Genomic DNA, 21,625 nt, shown 5'->3' with positions numbered 1-21,625 from the left:
GGAAGTGTTACAAACAAACTAAGGATAACGAAATAGAGAGTGAGAAGGAGATACGACTTCAGGTTGTGAGAAGGCAAAACACAAATGTGCTTTTTCTGTATTATATAATTTATTGTATACACATATCCCCATGCAAATTTAGCAAGGAATGAAAATACAGTAGATCTTCAAAAAGGAATGTGGAAATGACATAGGGTTGTTTTTCTTTCTTCTGACATATCTAGGATTCTAAGCATGTCATAGTATTTTTGACAGTCCCAACATGGTTTTTTTCTTTTAAATTTGCATTGTGAATAAATGCTTGGAAGAGACTTTGTGGTTAAAACTTAGTGTACCCTCAGCTGAATTCTCTTGTGCAGCCACATTGATAGATGCTTAAACCATGTTCTTGCCTTCAAAGCTAAACTCTAATTTTTAGAAAGTTCTTCCTTTCCTGAATGCACTCTTTCTATAAGTTCTCCCTACTGATTCTGATCCTGCCATCTAGAGTTACATGGGATGAATTTAATCCCCTTCTTCCTGTCAGCTAATCATAGATACACAGTTTAACATTGAAAGTCTCAGTAACATAGAAAACAAATATATGGTTACCAAAGGGGAAACGGATGGAGGGAGGGACAAATTAGGAGTATGGGATTAACAGATACAGGCTAGTATACATAAAACAGATAAGCAATAAAGATTTACTGTATAGTATGGGAAATTACATTCAATATCTTATAATAACCTATAATGGAATATAATCAGAAAAAAACTGAATCACTATGTGTATACCTGAAACTAACACAATATTGTAAATCAACTATATTAAAAAAAAGATAATAAAAGTCTCAAGATTCTTTTCTAGTCTAATATTCAATTCCTTTCTCTGTTCTCTAACTTTCTGAAGCAATATTTTTTTTCTCTCAAGCTATTTCTCAGCTTCTTTTGGCCATACATGTCCTCTCCATAAGCATAAAACTCTGATATGCTCCCTCCTCACCATACATTCTGGGAAGCAGACTAATGCCTTTCCTTTTCCTCTCCCTCCTTTGAAAATCATTGAGTCAGTATTATGGGTGGTGCCACCAGCCAAGATGATGTGGGGACCTTTGCTAACAATAGTTTCTCTTCCCACAAATGTGAAAGTGTATAATGATGATATTAAATACACTTAAAAAAAGTACATCCTTCATATACCTCCACCTCTAAGGTGATATCTGACCACAGCCCTGCCTTGAGAATTCCTGACTTAAGTATAAGCTATTTCTTGCCTTTCACTGGTAAAGTGTTTGAAGTGAACGATAAATATGTAACTGAATATTATGCCATTTTATGTTTCCAAATCTAGGCAGTCCTGTCACAGCAGAAGTAAGATTTCTCTTCTATGTACTAAACAAGGTGAGCGAATTAGCGGTGTAACAATGGGATATGAACTTAATTTAACTGGATTGGCTCAAGGGAAAAAATGATCACTTGTACGTGACAGCAAAGATGCAAGCATCTAGCTGGTTTTGGTAGTGAGTCACATACTGTTTCCTGCTCCTTGGTAGACTGTGGGCGCCGCCCTGCTGCCCGAATGAACAAGAGGATCCTTGGGGGTCGGACGAGTCGCCCAGGAAGGTGGCCCTGGCAGTGTTCCCTGCAGAGTGAACCCAGTGGTCACATTTGTGGCTGTGTCCTCATTGCCAAGAAGTGGGTTCTGACAGTCGCCCACTGCTTCGAGGGGTAAGCTGCACCTTTTCTTTTACTTTGCCTGATCATTTTGTCACTTGGGTATTTTTTTTTTAACCTCTTTATTGGAGTATAATTGCTCTACAATGGTGTGTTAGTTTCTGCTTTATAACAAAGTGAATCAGTTATACATATACATATGTTCCCATATCTCTTCCCTCTTGCGTCTCCCTCCCTCCCATCCTCCCTATCCCACCCATCTAGGTGGTCACAAAGCACCGAGCTGATCTCCCTGTGCTATGCAGCTGCTTCCCACTAGCTATCTACCTTACGTTTGGTAGTGTATATATGTCCATGCCTCTCTCTCACTTTGTCACAACTTACCCTTTGCCCTCCCCGTATCCTCAGGTCCATTCTCTAGGAGGTCTGTGTCTTTATTCCTGACTTGTCCCTAGGTTCTTCATGAACTTTTTTTTTTCCTTAGTTTCCATATATATGTGTTGGCATACGGTATTTGTTTTTCTCTTTCTGACTTACTTCACTCTGTATGACAGACTCTAGGTCCATCCACCTCACTACAAATAGCTCAATTTCGTTTCTTTTTATGGCTGAGTAATATTCCATTGTATATATGTGCCACATCTTCTTTATCCATTCATCTGTCGATGGACACTTAGGTTGCTTCCATCTCCGGGCTATTGTAAATAGAGCTGCAATGAACATTTTGGTACATGACTCTTTTTGAATTATGGTTTTCTCAGCGTATGTGCCCATATGCCATTCTGTAACTCAGTGCAAAATCCACAGTTGATCTCCTTCCCAGGTCCTTACCTGCTTAGATTTTTCTACCCTTGGTGTTATCATCCTATATAGGTGCTGCTCATTTATTGGCAACAGATGTATATTGCTTATGATTTATGTCCTAAGGAGGGAGGAAGAGGAAGAAGTTTAGAAGATTGACTCTCTAGCCAGCTTTAGTCTCTTTTCTAGCCCTCTTAAATACATCAAATGCATATGAAGTTAAACAGAGCTGAGTTACATAGATACTACAGTGAGGTTAGGATGCTGGAGGAATTGGTGAGGAGTTTGGGAAGTAGAGTGAAAAGTATAATATGTGTGTTAGTCAGGGCTGTCCAGAGAAACAGACCAATGAGAGAGAGAGAAAGAGTTTTCCAGGAACTGGCAAGCGTTCCTGGAGGCTTGGTGAGTCTAAAGTCTGATGGGGTGGCAGGCAGGCTGGAGACTCAGGGAAGAGCTGCAGTTCAAGTCCAAAGGCAGCATGCTGGCAGAACTCCTTCTTGCTCTGGGGAGATCAGTCTTTGCTCTATGAAAGTCTACAACTGATTGGGTAAGGCCCACCCACATTATGGAGGGTAACCTGCTTTACTAATAGTCTACCATTTTGAATGCTAATCTCTTCCCAAAAAACACCTTCACAGAAACATCCAGAAAAATGTTTGGCCAAATATTGGGGTACCATGGTCCAGCCACTTGGCACATAAAATTAATCATCGCAAAATACCTAAAGGGAGCAGAAAAATAAGACCAAGGGGAAACCTACCCCAAGTTGACAAACATCACTGCAGAAGGTCCTCATCTATTTCGACTGTTGTTGTATAATTTAGGAGCAAAAAAAAAAAAAAGACTCCTAACCAAACAATAACAAAATAACAACAACAAACAACAACCATTTTTCATGCCCATGGAAGATTCTGGAGATTAGACATCTAGACAGGAAATAGCTTGTGGTTTGTCTCTGCTCAGCAACGTCTGGGGACTCTGCTGGAAGGTACTAAGGTTCTAGGGGCTGGCACTACCTGAAGGCTGGCAGTGAATGCTGCCTGTTGGCAGGGGCATTTGTTTCTCTCCAAGTGAGACTCACAGCTTGGTAGCTAGCATCCCCCAAAGTGAGAGTCCCAAAAAGGGAGCCAGGAGGAAGCCTTTTTGGATCCAGCCTCCAGAGACGCACAACATTACTTACACTATGGAGTTGGTCAGAGCTGTCACAGCCCCACCCAGATTCAAAGGGAAGAAACATAGAACTCTTCTCTCGGCGAGAGGAGTGGCAAAGTATTTGAGGACATGTTTGAAAAACCACCATACTTCCCATTTTCTTCTTTTTATTTTTAATAATTTTACTTTATTTTAAAGTAATAATAAATAATAGCAAAAATTTAACACAAATAACTCACAGTTCTATCACCTCATTAAATTGATTATTTTCATTTTACCAGGTTAATTTGTAGAAAAAAATGCAATTTCATTTTTTTGCCTCTTTGTCTATTATTATTTTCTCTCAGCTTTGCCACTTACTGTGTCAATTTATGAACTTCTCTGGGCCAAGTTTCCTCATATATGAAATGAGGGAAATAACAGTCCCTACCTCACAGGGTTGGTGCAGGCATCAAGTGAGATAGCCTATGTAAAACCTTAAGAACCATGCCTGATACCAATCAGTAAGACATCAATAAAGGTAAATTTTTCTTTTTAAAATATCATTACTAAAAACATGCATTCAGGGACTTCCCTGGAGGCACAGTGGTTAAGAATCCGCCTGCCAATGCAGGGGACACGGGTTCGAGCCCTGGTCCGGGAAGATCCCACATGCAGCGGAGCAACTAAGTCCATGCGCCACTACTGAGCCTGTGCTCTAGAGCCCGCGAGCCACAGCTACTGAAGCCCGTGTGCCTAGAGCCCACGCTCTACAACAAGAGAAGCCACCGCAATGAGAAGCCCACTCACTACAATGGAGAGTAGCCCCCACTCACTGCAACTAGAGAAAGCCTGCGCACAGCAATGAAGGCCCAACGCAGCCAAAAATAAATAAAAGAACAACAACAAAAAAAACATGCATTCTGACTTTTCCCTTAGCATTATGGCATGAATATTTTTTCATTTTGCTAGCTCAATTTTTATCTCCTTCCATACTCTCTCTCCTTTACTTTCTCATCATCCTCAAGGTCACCCCTAGTGATTGTTCCTCCACAGCTATAAACACATATTTTTCACAGGGTGTCATTTATTTTTACAATTTGAAATCACACGCTATACTTTTGTTTGTAAGTTGCTTTTCTCATGTAGCAGTATATAATGGACATCCCCTCCAAGTCAATTGATGTAGCTCTAGCTCATTCTTTTTCAAAGCTAAATGATATTCCATCATAGAGATTCACCATACTTTATTATTCCCCAGTTGATGGACATTCACGTTAGTTCCAGTTTGCTATCACTTTAACAACACTGCAATACATCTTCTTATGCAAAGCTATTCACCTATTGGTACTCTTGTTTCTACAGAATAGAGTCCCAGAACGTATATTCATCTCCATATGGGAGTTAAAGAAATGAATATATGTTTACTTTCTTGGAATGCTAACCTAGTGAGGAGACAGACATTTAAACAAGTAATTAGAATAAGAGAAGTGATTATAAAATGGAAATCTGTATATCTAGCTATATGATTGCTCTTTTGGGGGAAATATAATGTAAAAAATCAAACCAGAACCTCCTCTTGAGAACTTTTAATGTGTAAGAATGACCCCAAATGATTGGAAGAGTCTGTGTAGTATGTCAGGAAATACATTGCAATGTTATTGCTTTGGAAGGGGCCAGATGTTTCCAGATGTCTTTTCCAGTTCTGATTTATAACTCCATGATAAGCAGAAGACTGTACTAGCAAGAGTACATTTATCAAAAGACGATTACCTAAATGAATCCAACAGCTCTTTAAGGGAATAACACCCTTTATATGCTAATTCATCCAGTTCATGCACCACTTTTGTCATTTCCATATGTGGTATCCAAGTTTTGTCTTTCACTGACAGATCTGTGAAGTTAAGGAGAAACCTTGCAATAGAGAAGAAATGTGTTTATAATTAAGGAAATGGATATTCTATCAAAGGCCCTGGTAAAATTTCATGGAACATTAGACTTCACAGAACTGTCAAGTGGGGCCTGGCCTATCCATAAGAAGTTAAAAATTGCCCAACTTCAAACAAGTCTTTGCTTGAATATGTGCTAATAACTTTGGTTCTATTTTACAATCTTTCCAGTGGCCCTGAAAGCTATTGAGAACCTCTAATCGTAAGCCTTACTCTCTGTAGGATCCATCAATTGCTGCAATTAATGGGATTTACTTCATATCCTGATTCCATACTTTGGCAAGGGCCAGTGTGACCCATCTGTAGTTCTTTGCAAGCCTGTCTCTTTTAATTATATTCGTGGGAAAAAAGGACATGTCTTGCTCCTGCATGGAGAGGTATTTAAAAATCCCAAAGGAAAATTAAAGACATGAGGTACTAAGTTGATCAGATGAAGTCCCAGATGCCATGGTAACAATTCAACTTCCACAGCTCTAAGGAAGAAAGACCTTGAGTTTCAGGGGTAATTTAACAAGCAATTTCCCTGCCTTCTTTCACCTCCAAGAGACTTAAGGATGAACTTCCTAGGTTGGCACACAACTAGTGATTATAAGAAGTGTCTGATTCCTCTCCAGGAAATTTGCATGAAAAACTATCCTTTTACTATATGATCACAACCCTTAACCCTGCCAGGTCACCCATGTCTTAATTTCTACCACACCAGCTCTTCACTCTAACAAGACTTGTGTTTGCTTGTCTGCGCATCTCCTCCTATTGTCTCAGCCCATCTGTCTCCTCCTCATCTGGTTTCTTTCCCCAGGTAACCTAGTGCACTGGGATCATCACTTCAGTCCTCTCACCAGGACCTTCAACTTCTTCGCCCCTAGATCTTTCTGCCATACACACCACGCAGACCTCCAACTAAGAGTCAATATGAAGAGCACGTTTTCTATCCTATTTTCATGCTCTTCCGAACTGAGGAGAACATTACCCAAGGATGCAGATTAGTGTCATGCCTGACTTTCAGCATCCATTGGACCCTTAATATTACTCAATAACTTTTTCACCTATTTCTGGACAGCTCCCTTTCTCATTCTCCACGGAAAAAAACCATTGACTTACCACCTGTACTGATCTAACAGTCTTTTAATACAGTCAGGAAAAGAAGTGAGAGGTTTGGTCTGACGTTTTACTACTGAGCCCATGTCGTGTTCTTATGGTTACTTCTTTATCTTCTAGGTGCATATAAACCATGCCATTCATTTGCAATGTTTTCTTTCCGGTCTGTCGACTTGAGAGATTTGATCCATTCCCATCAAGTACTAATGTCCACTAAAATAGGAATTCTCCATTTTGAATCCATACCTCCCCTGGGGTGCTTTTTTCCAGCACCACCGGTGAGTGAGCAATTGTGGTGACCCTGACCTGACTCCATGCTCCCCACTGCCCTGCCCCCTAGGGAGGCATTCTCTGCATCCTCACTGCTCCAGTGGAAAAATGTCTGGGTCTAGGATGTAGCCAGCAGTTGGCCTAAACGTTAGGCCAATTCCCATAGTTTTGGGGGCTCACAGAAACTGGGAGTTCTTCCCCTTCTAATCTTTGTAGTTACTTACTTGTTTCTTCTTGTCCTGCAACTATCCACGTACCCTGCACCTACGCCTGAACGGCTGGTCATCGCTGGCGAATATCACACCCCAGACTGCTAACTGACCTCATGTCAAATGTATGATCATGAATCTCAAATGAGCATCTAACAATATGGCACCCATCCAGTATATGTTCACAGTAAAGCCACTTTTCCATCCTCAACTATTTGACATCTTCTCCTGTCTCCCCAAATCTCCTTCACCCTTCTCTGGTCTCACCTCATTCTTTATGAAGAAAATAGACATCATTATATGTTTTACCTTGTCTCACCCCTAATTCCAACAAGTTACCTGTATCTGTGGCCACGTTCCCTCCTTTCCCTTGAGTTACGGTGGAGGATGTGTCCTTGCTCCTTTTTAAGGACAATCACATGTCCATTCATCTTTCAAAGACTTTATTTTAGATGCATTTATTTTTTTTAACATCTTTATTGGAGTATAATTGCTTTACAATGGTGTGTTAGTTTCTGCTTTATAACAAAGTGAATCAGTTATACATATACATATGTTCCCATATCTCTTCCCTCTTGCATCTCCCTCCCTCCCACCCTCCCTATCCCACCCCTCTAGGTGGTCACAGAGCACCAAGCTGATCTCCCTGTGCTATGCGGCTGCTTCCCACTAGCTATCTATTTTACATTTGGTAGTGTATATATGTCCATGCCACTCTCTCACTTCGTCCCAGCTTACCCTTCCCCCTCCCCATATCCTCAAGTCCATTCTCTAGTAGGTCTGTGTCTTTATTCCGTCAAAGACTTTATTTTAAAATCATCATTTCTATTTTTCGTCAATTTCTCTCTTTTTGCTGGATCATTCCCTTCAGCAAACATGCCTTAGTGTCACCAACTTAAACCCCCTTCTCTTGACTTCACATCCCTCTTCAATTCTTGGCCCATTTTGGCTAGTACTCACAGTAAAACTCCTAAAAGAGTTTCCTACAGTCACTGTCTCCACTTTTACACTTCCTGTATGCCCCTCAGGTCACTCCAGTTGGGTTGTCATCAAGGCCACTACAGAAATGACACTTACCAAAGTCTTTAGTGACTTCCATCTTGCCAAATCCAATGGTGGATTTTCAGTTTCTAATTCACAGGAACCCTCCCTAGTATCTGATTACTACATCCTTCTTAAAATACTTCCTTCACTTTTCTTTTAAAATAACAAAAAAAAATTCTTATGTCACTGACCTACCCTTCTCTTTCTTTTTTTGCAGCTTCTCCTCTTTTAGGCCACTAAATGTTTTAGTTCTCCAGGTGTGTTGTGGACTGCACAGTTGTGTCCCCCTAATTTCCACATGTTGAAAATCTAACCCCTAATAAGGTGCTATTAGGAGGTGGGGCCCTTGAGAGGTCATGAGGTCATGAGGGTGAAACCCATGTTGGGATGAGTGTCCGTATAAGAAGAGAAAGAATGCTTACCCTCTCTCCCTCTGCCATGTAACAATACAACAATAAGACCACCATCTGTAAACGAGGAAGGGGATCTTCACCAGACCCTGACCATGCTAGTGCCCTAATCTTTGATTTTGAGCCTCAACAACTATGAGAAATAACTGTTGTTTAAGCCACTCAGTCTATGATAGTTTGTTATAGCAGCCCATGATCAGATAAGGACCTAATTCTTGGCTTTCTTATCTGTCTACAATCATCTAATCACATGGTTTCAAATGCTTGTCTATATATGAACAAATATGAATATCAAATATTGATATGAATATCAAATATTTATTCATAACTTCCAAATTTATATCTCTAGCACAGCCCAGATTTTCTCCCAACCCACCAACCTCAAACATATTTAAATGCTTAGATGAAGTGTCCATTTGAATGTGTAATAAACATTCTACTTTACATGGCCAGAACAAAACTTGATTCCTCTTCTCTCCCACTGAGCCAATAATCGTATGCTTCACAAACTTTCCCCATCTCAGTAACAGGCATCCTTATCCATTGGTTTGCTAATGCAAACCTGGGAGTCATCCTTAATTCCTCCCACTTTTACTCTAGCAGTAAGTTCTGTAGGATCTTCTTTCAAAATATAGCTTGGGGCTTCCCTGGTGGCACAGTGGTTGAGAGTCTGCCTGCCGATGCAGGGGACACGGCTTCGTGCCCCGGTCCGGGAAGATCCCACATGCCGCGGAGCGGCTGGGCCCGTGAGCCATGGCTGCTGAGCCTGCGCGTCTGGAGCCTGTGCCCCACAACGGGAGAGGCCACAACAGTGAGAGGCCTGCGTACGGCAAAAAAAAAAAAAAAAAAAAAAAAAAAAAAAAAAAAAAAAATATATATATATATATATATATATATATATATATATATATATAGCTTGAACCCAACTGCCTGTCATCATCTTTATGCTATAATCCTAATCCAGACCACCATCATATCAGGTCTGGATTATTGTATTAGCTTCCTAGGGCAGCCATAACAAGGCACCACAAATTGGGTGGCTTCAACAAGCCAAGAAGTTTATTGTCTTACAGTTCTGGAGGCTAGAAGTCTAAGGTCAAGGTATTGGGATGGTTGGTTCCTTGTGAGGGCTGTGAGAGAGAATGCCTCTCACTTGGATTCTGGTGTTTTGCTGGCAATCTTGGGCATTCTTGGCCTATAGAAGCCTAATTCTGATCTTTGTCTTCATCTTCACCCTTTGTGTGCATGGCTGTCTCCAAGTTTCCCCTTTTCATGAGGATACCCAGTCATATTGGATTAGGGCTCACCATACTGGCCTCAGTTTAAGTTGATTACCTCTGTAAAGACCTTATCTCCAAATAAGATCTTGTTCTGATATATTGGGGATTAGGATTTCAATATATGAATTTTACAGGGGGACACAATCAATCCATAACAACTTTTAAAACAGTTTCCTATCTGTTTTTTTTTTTAGACTACTCTCTTGTTCACTTATTGTCTATTCTACCCACAGTGAGACAGTGATCTTTCTAAAATGTAAATCATACCATGTCACCACCTGTTTTAAAACTGTACAACAGCTTCTCATTGTAACAAGAATAAGATTTCTCATCATAGCCTTTAAATATCTAGTCCTACCTCTTTGCATCTCCCCCTATTCTCTCATCACTCATTGGGCTCCCAACATGTAGCCTTTCTGTCCCTGAAATCCCCCAATCTCATTCCTGCCTTAGGACCTTTCTACTTGCTGCTTCTGCAGTTTGGAACCCTCCTATGGAGTCACAAAATTGCCTCCTTCCCCTCATTCAAGTCTCAGTTTAAGTGTCACTTTGTCAAAGGCCTGCCCTAACCATCCTAGCTAAAATGACCCCCCCCATCAGTCATCTGTCTATCACATTATCCTATTTTTTTCCCCTCCTAATTACCAGAGATAATCTTATTTGTTTATATATATATTTGGCTAGCCCAGTAGGATGAAAGCTCTATGAGGGCATGAACCCTGTCTGTTTTCCTCACCTCTGTATTTTCAATTCTTTCAGCAAGGAATATAGCAACCAATCAAATATTTGTTAACTGACTAACCAGCCCCTTCTCGGTGTTAGTGATGACATCTGTAGTTCTTTTAGTAGTTAGAACTATAATTTCTCTGGAACTAGAAATGTTAACTCCTCTGCAGAAGGTCAGTGATCTTTTACTGACCCCTCCCATATCTTAGACCAGACATCAACTCAACATTTCAATGTATTAAGCACTTATAAGTTTTATCACATGGAAGATGAGTCTTTTGGATATTGCCTGGAGACCATTCTCCTTGAATGGAGATATTAGAAGTAAAGGAAAGTTTAAATAGTTCAGCTTTGTCTTAGTTGACTACTATATTAAATTATTTGCCCCAGATAGAAATCCTCTTCTTGTTCTTCCCACACGTAATTTTGCTGAGAAGCCATTTTTATTTTTCCTGCTTTTTTTCTATTGACTGATTGATTGATTGAAGTATAGGGATTTCCCTGGTGGTCCAGGTGTTACCAGGGGTCTGGGTTCGATCGCTGGTCAGGGAACTAAGATCCTGCAAGCCACAGAGCATGGCCACAGAAAAAAAAAATTTATTGAAGTACAGTTGATTTACAGGGTTGTGTTAGTTTCAGGTATACAGCAGAATGATTCGGTTATATATATAGATATAGATTTTCAGATTCTTTTCCATTATAGGTTATTACAAAATAATGAGTTTAGTTCCCTGTGCTATACAGTAGGTCCTTGTTGGTTATCTTTTTAAATATAGTAGTGTGTATATGTTAATCCCAAACTCCTAATTTATTCCTTCCCCCCTTTCCCCTTTTGTAACCATAATTTTGTTTTCTATGTCTGTGAGTCTATTTCTGTTTTGTATATAAGTTCATTTGTATCATTTTTTTAAGATTCCGTATATAAGTGATATCATATTTGTCTTTCTCTGTCTGACTTTACTTAGTATGATAATCTCTTGGTCCATCCATGTTGCTGCAAGTGGCATTCTTTCATTCTTTTTTATGGCTGAGTAATATTCCATTGTGTGTGTGTGTGTGTGTGTGTGTGTGTGTGTGTGTGTGTGTGTGTATGTACACACACCCCACATCTTCTTTATCCATTCATCTGTCAATGGACATTTAGGTTGCTTCCATGTGTTGGCTATTGTAAATAGTGCTGCAATGAACATTGGGGTGCATGTATCTTTCAAATTATGGTTTTCTCTGGATATATGTCCAGGAGTGAGACTACAGGATCATATGGTAGCTCTATTTTTAGTTTCTTAAGGAACCTCCATATTGCTCTCCATAGTGGCTGTACCAATTTACATTCCCACCAACAGTGTAGGAGGGTTCTATGACTAAGACTTTTTGACAATTGCTACAGTTTCTTGCCACTATTCTGTGATAAACTTTACAGTTTGAAAGATCTGAGATTCTTATGTTGTAACATTTACTTTTTGGATGATTCTTCATTTTCTTACTGCAGTCATTTGTGATGGTAAATCAGAATTTGGAACTCAAACTCTCCCATCTCTGTTTAGCCGTACTTGTTTTAAGAGTGTCTGGACACATTGTCCTATCTTTTTTCCAAAACATTCTTAAATCTGATTCTCTAAGCTCTAGGATGTGTATCTGACTATCCATTCTGTAGCTTTTTTGGACCCTGGGATAATAGAATTGCTCACTTTCTGTAATTTCATTACTGGTGGCTAGTTCCCCATCATATCTGGGGGATACATTCAGGAAAGAGAAGGTATCTTCCTTCTGTCTGCCATCCTATCACTCACCAGTCAGTCTCCACTCATCCTGCATGCTTTGCCCTCTGTGGCCAGTACCTGATTCTTGTGTTGATACCTGTGGACCCTTCTCTTTGTTTCAGAGAAGTTTAGTGTAAAGGTTGTGGTGTAGGGGTATAAAGGACTAGCTTTCTGGCCTGCTACCATCACTTAGTATCTCTGTGATTTTAGACGAGTCACTCATCTGCTCTGAGTCACTGCTTTCTCTTCTCTAAAATGTAATAAGCATTCCTATTTATACCTCATAATTGGTGAGAAGATGATTGAATTGATATGTAGAAATACTTGGAAACTATAGAGATTTTATACTAAAAGAAGAATCCAGCTCTGATCTCTTTTGCTTGTTAGATACATTTTAAAACTTTAGCCAGCAGTTCAAACTGTGTATACTTTACATAAAATCCAGAATTTTGGCTTCCCTGAAACAATCAGAAGGTCAGTTCACACTGGATATTCCAATACGACAGCCATCAGCAGGAGCTGAGAGGCAGATGGCCCTCGAGATGGGCAAGTCTTTTGGTCTGACACCCACTACTTACTGACTTATACTCGGCCCCTTTATGCATTTATGTTGTGGTCATCCCATTGTAGAATCTAGTCACTGCATGTATTAGAAAGAATTCTTTAAACATACCAAGGGCAGATGCAATATTAAAAGTAAGAGGTTCCTAAGATTTGTAAAACAGAAATGATGCTTTTGTGTGATATTTCCTTACTTAGTGCAGATATGGTAAATTTCAAATTACTTCCAAGTCACCACATGGCTGTACCATTTCTGGAGTAAGTCTTATAAAATAGTGATTTCTATCACAGGGATTAATTATAAATATTAATTTTATTTTCTGTAAAAAAGATCAATAGTAAATATAAGTTATTCGAAGTAAAATCAGAAAGGGTGAAAAAACGGAAATTTTTGTGCTCTTAAGAAAAGATAAAGATAGAAGAAAATCTCTAAACCTGGCCAGCTGAATTAAGTGAAAATGTGGCAAATTTATGTCTAAACTAGAGCTGAGTGTGGCAAATTACAAACTGAAACTGGTTATTGTGTCAGAGACATTGTGCCTTCAATTCTGTATAAACTTCCCTGGATGTCATAATGCATCTGAGGTGTATAAGTAGCTGTGTTTTCTCTCTAGAGTGATAATTGAAGAATTAGAAGTTGAAATCATATCATCTCAACATTATCTATAATGTATATTCATCATTAAAACAGGAGCATAAACATGAAGCAAATTAAATAAGAATTTCTGGTAATGAAATACTATGTAGAGCAAGAATGAAAGGAGAAAAACGTCTCTTAACATCTTCCTCAGCCACTTTTATTGTTACTGGTGGATTTTCAGCTGGCTTCACCTTGCCTGCTTCCTCACTCTCAGAGCCTGAGGATCTTGGCACAATCTTCTTTAAGGATGCACCAGTCCTCCTTGCTGTTGCTTTGAAGTCTGACAGCACTGAGAAAAAAATCCCCTTGATGCTGAAGATTTTCAGCAGCTATACATGGCTTTTTATCTTTGTAGTCCAATTTACTCTTCACTAAAATGGACACATGAACATAGCTTGTTCCTATGTGTTCCTCTACTGGGTACTTTTTACTGAAACTAGATTCATGTGGCCTTCATGTAGCCCTAAGTCTTCTTTCCTCTTTTTGCTTCCACCCAGATGGGGGTGACTTATTCTTTCTAGAACATGCTTAATATACCAATATACCATTTATACATATCTCCCTCACTTCATGTACCCCTTTTGAACAACAGGTTATTGTTTTTCCTGTTTTTTCCAGACTTGGGAAAAAACATTTAATGAGACTTTATTTTCCCCCTTATACTCTTAACAAAAAAGAAAATAGAACAAACAGTTTCCTTACTGAATATAAAAAAGTATGTGAATTTCCTGTATATTTTTTTTTTTTGCTTTTGGTGGATATTAATGCCTTAAGGACAGTAGCTTGTGTCACAACAGGCTACTGAATACAAGTTAATAACATTTAGCAGTTTTATTGATACTTATGTTTTACTGTTAGAATTAGATTAACCCCAGTATAGTAATTAAGTCCGAAAAGTTTACACTATTTCATTTTGTTACCAATAATTTGCAGTGTTCAACTGCATACTGTTTGTCATACTGCTTGTGATTTAAGCAGATAGATGAGTATTTTTTTTGAAACCAAAATTTAGTAGCTCTGACTGGAGGCAAGAAGCTATTAAATAGGTAGACACATTTGAAATCAATAATTGTTTGATTTCAAATATCTTAAACAATAGAATCTCAAGTGAGTATTGAATTTCTCAGATGGTTATGCACTTACTCCTCTAGACTGAAAAATGGAACAGGGAGAGGGAAGGAGGGAGGGAAAGAAGGAAGGAAGGAAGGAAGGGAGGGAGGAAGAGAGGGAGGAAAGGATGGAGGGAAAGAAGGGAGGGAGGGAGGAAGGAAGGAAGGGAGGAAGCGAGGAAGGGAGGAAGGAAGGGAGGAAGGAAGGGAGGGAGGGAAGGAAAAAAGGGAGGAAGGGAGGGAGGGGAAGAAAGGGAGGGAGGGAAAGAAGGAAGGGAGGGAAGAAAGACAAAGAAAGGAAGGAAGGAAGGAAGAAAGAAAGAGAAAGAAAGGCATGTTCTTTGAGTAATGGCTTTATTTAATGAAAAATAGTCTTCTGTAACCTTATCCTGTAATGTTCATGAGACAGCACTTCCTGAATTTTATTATGTTTGTTTAAGTGTCCATCTTCACTCAATTCTAAAGTTTGTACAGCAGGGATCATGTCTTTCTTGATTATTATTGAAATCCCCAGTTCTATATCTATATCTGTATCTATATCTATATATTTCTATATAGATATATTTCTCTATATATAGATGTTATATATATATATATATATTTTCAAATAGTGACATCAATTTTTTTTATTGAGGTATATTTGATGTACAATATTACATGTTTCAAGTGTACAACTTGAAAAATATAGTGATTCACAATTTTTGAAGGTTATACTCCATTTATAGTTATTATAAAATATTGACTATACAACAAGAACCTACTGTATAGTACAGGGTATTATATTCACTATCTTATAATAACCTATAATGGAAAAGAAATATGAAAAAGAATATATATATAATATATATGTGAATCACTTTGCTGTACACCTGAATCATTGTAAATCAACTATACTTCAATACAAAAATTGACTGTATCCCTGTGTTGTACGGGGATATATATATATATATATATATCCTTGTAGCTTATTTATTTTATACAGTTTGTGTCTCTTAACCCCCCTCCTATCTTGCCCCTCCCCCCCTTCCCTCTCCCCTCTGGTAACCACTAGTTTGTTTTCTGTATCTGTGAGCCTGTTTCTTTTCTGTTATATTCACTAGTTTATTTTTTATATTCCACACATAAATGATATCATATAGTATCTGTCTTTCTCTGTCTGACTTATTTCACTTAGCATAATATCCTCCAAGTCCATCCATGTGGCTGCAAGTGACAACATCTCATTCTTTTTTATGGCTGAGTAGTATTCCGTCATATATATATATATACCACATCTTCTTTATCCATTCATCTGCTGATGGACACTTAGGTTGCTTCCATATGACATCAATTTTGATAGAACTAAAATTATTTTTTTTTACAATGGAAAAAGGATGGAATGTGTGGACTATATAGAGGACTCTTTTAGTAGAATCTAGTCTAGGAATCCAACAATGCTAAAAACATGTGTTGAATGTTGGCCTTGCATACTTCTTCCTAACCCTCCTAAAATCTCAGCGTTTTGAATTTTTTTCTATGCATGAGAAAATGGTGAAGAACGACGTGCCAAGGAAAAAAAGAGGGTGGGTGGGTTTTTGTCAGGGACTCCCTAGGGAGCTCTTAAAAATACTAATTCCCAGACCCCAGCCCAACTTTCAGTTGATATGGGATGATGCCCAGAAAATCAGTATTTGAAAGCTCCTCAGATGATTCAGTATTCAGCCTGGGTTGAAAAACAACTGGTCTAGCTGGTCAAATCAGCTTAGTTGGGAAGCTTGCAAATGAGGGCAGTGATGGCATGGCTGACATGTCACCACAGTGTAAGGGAATATCTACAATAAAAGCTCCACATTCCAACACTGGTCAACTAAATGCCCACACCTTTGATCCTGGCCCACTATGGAGGAAGAGAAACTGAGAATGTAGGAGGAGGTGGAGGCCATGATGATGAATAGACCTTGCTTAGGTGGTTGGAGTTGGCCACTAATAAATGTTTTTTGTTTTTTTTTTTAATGTTGAGCCTTCTTTTAATTTATTTTTATTTTTTGGCTGTGTTGGGTCTTCATTTCTGTGCAAGGGCTTTCTCTAGTTGTGGCAAGCGGGAACCACTCTTCATCGCGGTGCACGGGCCTCTCACTGTCATGGCCTCTCTTGTTGCGGAACACAGGCTCCAGATGCGTAGGCTCAGTAGTTGTGGCTCACGGGCCTAGTTGCTCCACGGCATGTGGGATCTTCCCAGACCAGGGCTCGAACCCGTGTCCCCTGCTTTAGCAGGCAGATTCTCAACCACTGCACCACCAGGGAAGCCCTAATACATGTTTTGAAACATCATCTGTTGAACTATCATTAAACAAGTACATGTTAAGAACCCAATGTATGCTAGGTACTAGGTCCTGGGAATACCAGCCAAGTCCCTGCCTTCACAGAACTTACAGTCTGGGGACCAGACACAGAACAGACAAAGAAGTATATCATCATTGGTATCAATGAGTGCTGTGAGACAAAAATTAAAGCTGGGTCAAGAGTAGAGAGTGATGGGGTAAAGCCTAGACTGGGCAGTCACGGAGGACAGCTTTGAGGTGGTGATGTTTGAGCTGGGACCTGGGTAAAGAGAAGGAATCAGTGTGGGAGCCACGTGAGAGCTGAGAGAACAGAAAGGGAAGAGTCCTGAGTTGTGGATGTCCTTGGCATGTCCAAAAATAGAAAGTCCCTGGGGTTCGAATGGAGCAGGCTATGTGGGGCCTCGAAGGCCATGGATAGGAGTCTACAGTTTGTCTTGAGTGTGATTCAAAGTCCTTGGAGAATTATGAGCAGAAAATGAATTTGATCTAATTTTATTTTTAAAATGATCACTCTGTGACAGTGAGGAGAATGGGTTACAGGGGCGAAGAGTAGAAGAAGGGCCACCATTTGGGAGATGAGAGTAGCTCATCATGTTTGGGAGATTAGGATTGTAGTGGTGGCAGAGGGAGAAACAACAAGATTCAGGATATATTTGAAAGCAGAGTAGTGAAGACTTGCTAATGCAATCATTGTTGCGTATAAGAGAGATGATTCAACTGCATAACTGGTGGCTATAAATATTAAATAACTGTACAATGAATTCTGAATGCTAACAACATTGCCACATACACAGTTAGCACTCATAAATCTTAGCCAGTATCAAACATCCAAGCAAATATGTGAGTGGATAATTGGATGTACAAGTCTGCAGCTCAAGGGAGAGGATGGAGCTGGAGATATATGTTTGGGAGGTACAAGGCTATGGGTGGCATTTAAAGCCATTGGACTAGGTGAAATCTTCTAGGGGGTGAGTGTAGAATGAGAAGACTGAAGGCAGCGGCCTGGAGCACTTCAATATAGACACTGAGAGCAGAGGAGGAGTATCCAGCAAAGACAGAGATGGGAGGAAATTCTGGAACTTGGAGAGTGCTGGAAGTCGAGTGGAAAAGTGTTTTAAGGTGGAATTGACTAGACTATTGCTGACAAGTTTTCAAAAACAATGAAGTCTAAGACTGCCCATTAGAAGTTGTGGGTGGCCTTTTTAAGCCCCTAGCTTGAAATTTTCAGAAGCCTTCCCTGAAAACTTGACATTTCTGAAGCCCTGGCTCCTTCTTGGAGGGATCTCTTAGCCTCAGCTTTTCATTCTCTTTCATTTTTTTCTCTTGTCTCTTTTCTCTTCACGTCTTTTCGTCATCTTTCCCACTCAATGAAGCAAGTATTAACTACGCTGCCTGCCTTTCAAGGCGAACAAGTGTTATTTTCCAGAATAGCCCCATTCAGGAAGCATGGGCTTTGCTTTCCACAACAGTGCAATATTTGCAAATTGCTCAGGGGTCATATAAATGCTTCTTATATGAATACGTGGGAGATGGGCATGGAAAGAGCCATTATTTACATAAGTAAATATTTTAAAAATAAAATGTAAATTTTAAAAGATAAATCTGAGTTTAAGATGCCAGTAGCTCTTGAATTATTATTTTAGGAGAGAGAATGCTGCCGTTTGGAAAGTGGTGTTTGGCGTCAATAATCTAGACCACCCATCAACGTTCATGCAGATGCGCCTCGTGAAAACCATCATCCTGCATCCTCGCTACAGTCGAGCAGTGGTAGACTATGACATCAGCATAGTGGAGCTAAGCGAGGACATCAATGAAACGAGCTACGTCCGGCCCGTCTGCTTACCCAGCCCGGAGCAGTCATTAGAACCTGATACTTACTGCTATATCACAGGCTGGGGACACATGGGCAACAAAAGTAAGTCAGGATCCTCAGGAGCACTTGCCTTTCAGCTTGTAACTGGAAAACAATGGGGTACTTCCTGGCCTTTGGCAATCATTTCCCATTTTCACTTATAAAAGTAGAGCCCAAATACTTAGCATTATGTGTCACTCTCCCTTCCATGCAAATCATAGATGTCAACGCACTTAAACCTGCCAAGCCCAGATACAACCTCAGAAATCCTTCTCCACATCTCAGTCTTCCTCCAGGGAGCCGCTCCTGATGTTTTAGAGCTGGCACGCAAGACGAGACCTATCAGTCATCCTCCCTTGCATTGTTTCTATTGATGATTTGCACTCACTTCAGGCAACGTCACTCGGAGCCTCTGTCTAGCAGTTAGGTAGTTCCCCTTCTGCAGTCAAGCTGGACGGCCCCATTTCCAACTCTTTGTTATGATTCAGTCCTATCAACATCGGTAACACAACCTGTAAGTCTTTCTAGAAGGAAAACTGGTTAGCTATTTACCTATTCAAATTAGTTTAAATAGTTTGGGTTCTTAGATGATTAATAAAACATATAGAAATTAAAAAATTAGTACTGCTGACTCTCAGCCACCCATAAAGGACTCTCTCATTTTGCTTGACTTATTAAAAGTTTAGAATAAGAACTTAATCGATGAGATATTTTCTTTAATGGTAGGCACTGACCATGCCAACTACATCAGGTGTAGTACTGCAGCTCTAAGGGATGATGATATATATCTGTGTCCTGTTATCTGTCTTAGCAACTGCCAATTTGAAGGACGATTGTTTTTCTTGAAATTTAGTCGTTTTGAGCTAAGTTTCTTTTCCTTTCTATACGATCAACTGAGAAAAATAGACAGTAGTAAGTCGTTGACTTCTGAAAAGCTAACATGTAAGAAATATGAAGGCAATGTCAGACATATGATGTCACCATGCCTGCTAATCTTGGTTTTTAAAAGCTATAATTAGTTTTGTGATATGTGAGAGCAGAATCTATATTGCCTCTACTTGTATTGTTCCCAGTATCCACATTAAACTCAGAGTAATCGTGTGACATGTGGCACACACCACGTATAAAATGTAGGAAGAGCAAGGGTATGAGTTCATTGAAAAGATCTGATTGACACTGACCACACCACTTTCTAGCTTACTATAAAATGGAAAAAATAATAGCAACTGTCTAACTCACAGGATTATTGTAAAGATTAAAGAAAATAGGCCCAGAGAATGCTGAGTGCAGGAGCCTGGCCCACTGTGGGTACCCAGTAAACCTTAGCGATGGTTCTTTTTACCATTCTTTCGACAACTTGGGGAACTTCCACTGTCTGCATTGCATTGATTTTTCCAAACGTATTGGAAAACGTATTCTTTCTTCCATTAAGGTACCCTGTACATGTACACTGCTTCACCATCACTATCTAAAAGGAGAACAGTGTGTATGTTTTGTAGAATGGCTGAACAATGAGAGATTCTTGCTGCTGGCTTTGAGAAATACATTGTTATTCTGTGAGAACTTTGGAGCAAGATGAAATTCACATGTTCTCTCTGCTGACACTAAGGGATGGCTTTTCCCTTTGACATCTCTCTGATGCATCCTCTAGGATTAAAGGTTCCGACCTCAAATGATGGCTACTGTAGCACAGGATGAGACACATTGTTCAAACCAAGGATAGGGCAACCCTTCCTCTGTTAGTCTGAACAGGCAGTCTGAACTTCTAGCAGAGCACGGCTCACATGTTGAGCTGTCACAGAGCTGGCAGCCTCCCACCTGGAGCAGAGCTCTGGCTTGATTATTTTCCTTTTCATTGTAGTAGCTATTGTTTACGTTGCTACACATAATAAGAGAGGGAAAGCATGAGCCAGGTTACTTAACCAGTCTGTGCCTCAATTTTCTCATTAACAAAATGAAGGGGTTTGATTAAATGATTGCTGTCAGCACTTATAATTGGAAAATTCTGATTTCAAATGAGCTTCATCTTTGAAATGACATTTTAAGAGCATGGTTTTCTTGATATAAAAATGTTATCATTTCATATTTGGCTAGCCTCATTTTTGAGTCATTTTACCCTCATATATTTTATTTCTTCTTCTTTTTAAAAAATCCAGTGCCTTTTAAGCTGCAAGAGGGAGAAGTCCGCATCATTTCTCTGGAGCAGTGTCAGTCCTACTTTGACACTAAGACCATCACCACCCGGATGATCTGTGCCGGCTATGAGTCTGGTACAGTTGACTCGTGCATGGTAAGTTGCTTTCTGGTTACCAAGGAGATTCAGTTCAGCAGTAGGTTCAATGGGTCCATATAAGCTCATTAGTATTCATGTGTGGCCCTTTGGGAACATCTTCTGAAAATAATTTATTACCAAACGTTTAATTATTCACAGGGTGTCTTCCTTTATTCAGGACCCAAGCAACGCCCTGAGTAACCTCCATGCCCCCCACTCAGGTTGCCTTCTGCTTTCTCACCTCCTGCATGGGGTCAGCACCCTGGGCCAGCAACAGGAGGAGAAGCGATTGTTCTGGTCCATCTCCTTGGACCATTTTAGTGGCCAGGACAAGCAAGTTTCTGAGAGCAGCTAGTGGTAACCAGAGCTCCAACCAGGTTGCCTCAGGAAGCAGGGGACAGACACCAAGGGCATATTCAACCATCGGGGTGATGGCACTAAAGCACATACAACACTCCAATCTCCAGGGTGTGTGACAGACCCGCCTCCGTCTCAGGAGTTGATCACACTGGCATTGTCTGGGGCTGCACGTGATTGCC

The 21,625-nt window shown here is 39.9% G+C and overlaps 1 protein-coding gene across 1 annotated transcript in view; it reads left to right on the top strand.

Annotated features, from left to right (window-relative positions):
• CORIN (corin, serine peptidase) overlaps positions 1-21,625 on the top strand; it is a 217,293-nt gene that overhangs the window by 180,448 nt on the left and 15,220 nt on the right. The window contains exons 18-21 of the mRNA XM_033856407.1: positions 1,331-1,380; positions 1,533-1,707; positions 18,606-18,877; positions 20,971-21,104. Coding sequence (XP_033712298.1) covers positions 1,331-1,380; positions 1,533-1,707; positions 18,606-18,877; positions 20,971-21,104 — 631 coding nt within the window. The remainder of the gene's footprint in view (positions 1-1,330; positions 1,381-1,532; positions 1,708-18,605; positions 18,878-20,970; positions 21,105-21,625) is intronic.

Source organism: Tursiops truncatus, chromosome 5 (genome assembly GCF_011762595.2).
Source record: "Tursiops truncatus isolate mTurTru1 chromosome 5, mTurTru1.mat.Y, whole genome shotgun sequence".
Lineage (NCBI taxonomy): Eukaryota > Metazoa > Chordata > Mammalia > Artiodactyla > Delphinidae > Tursiops > Tursiops truncatus.
Note: the sequence above shows the minus strand (reverse complement) of the source record. Positions and strands in the feature narration are given on the sequence as shown.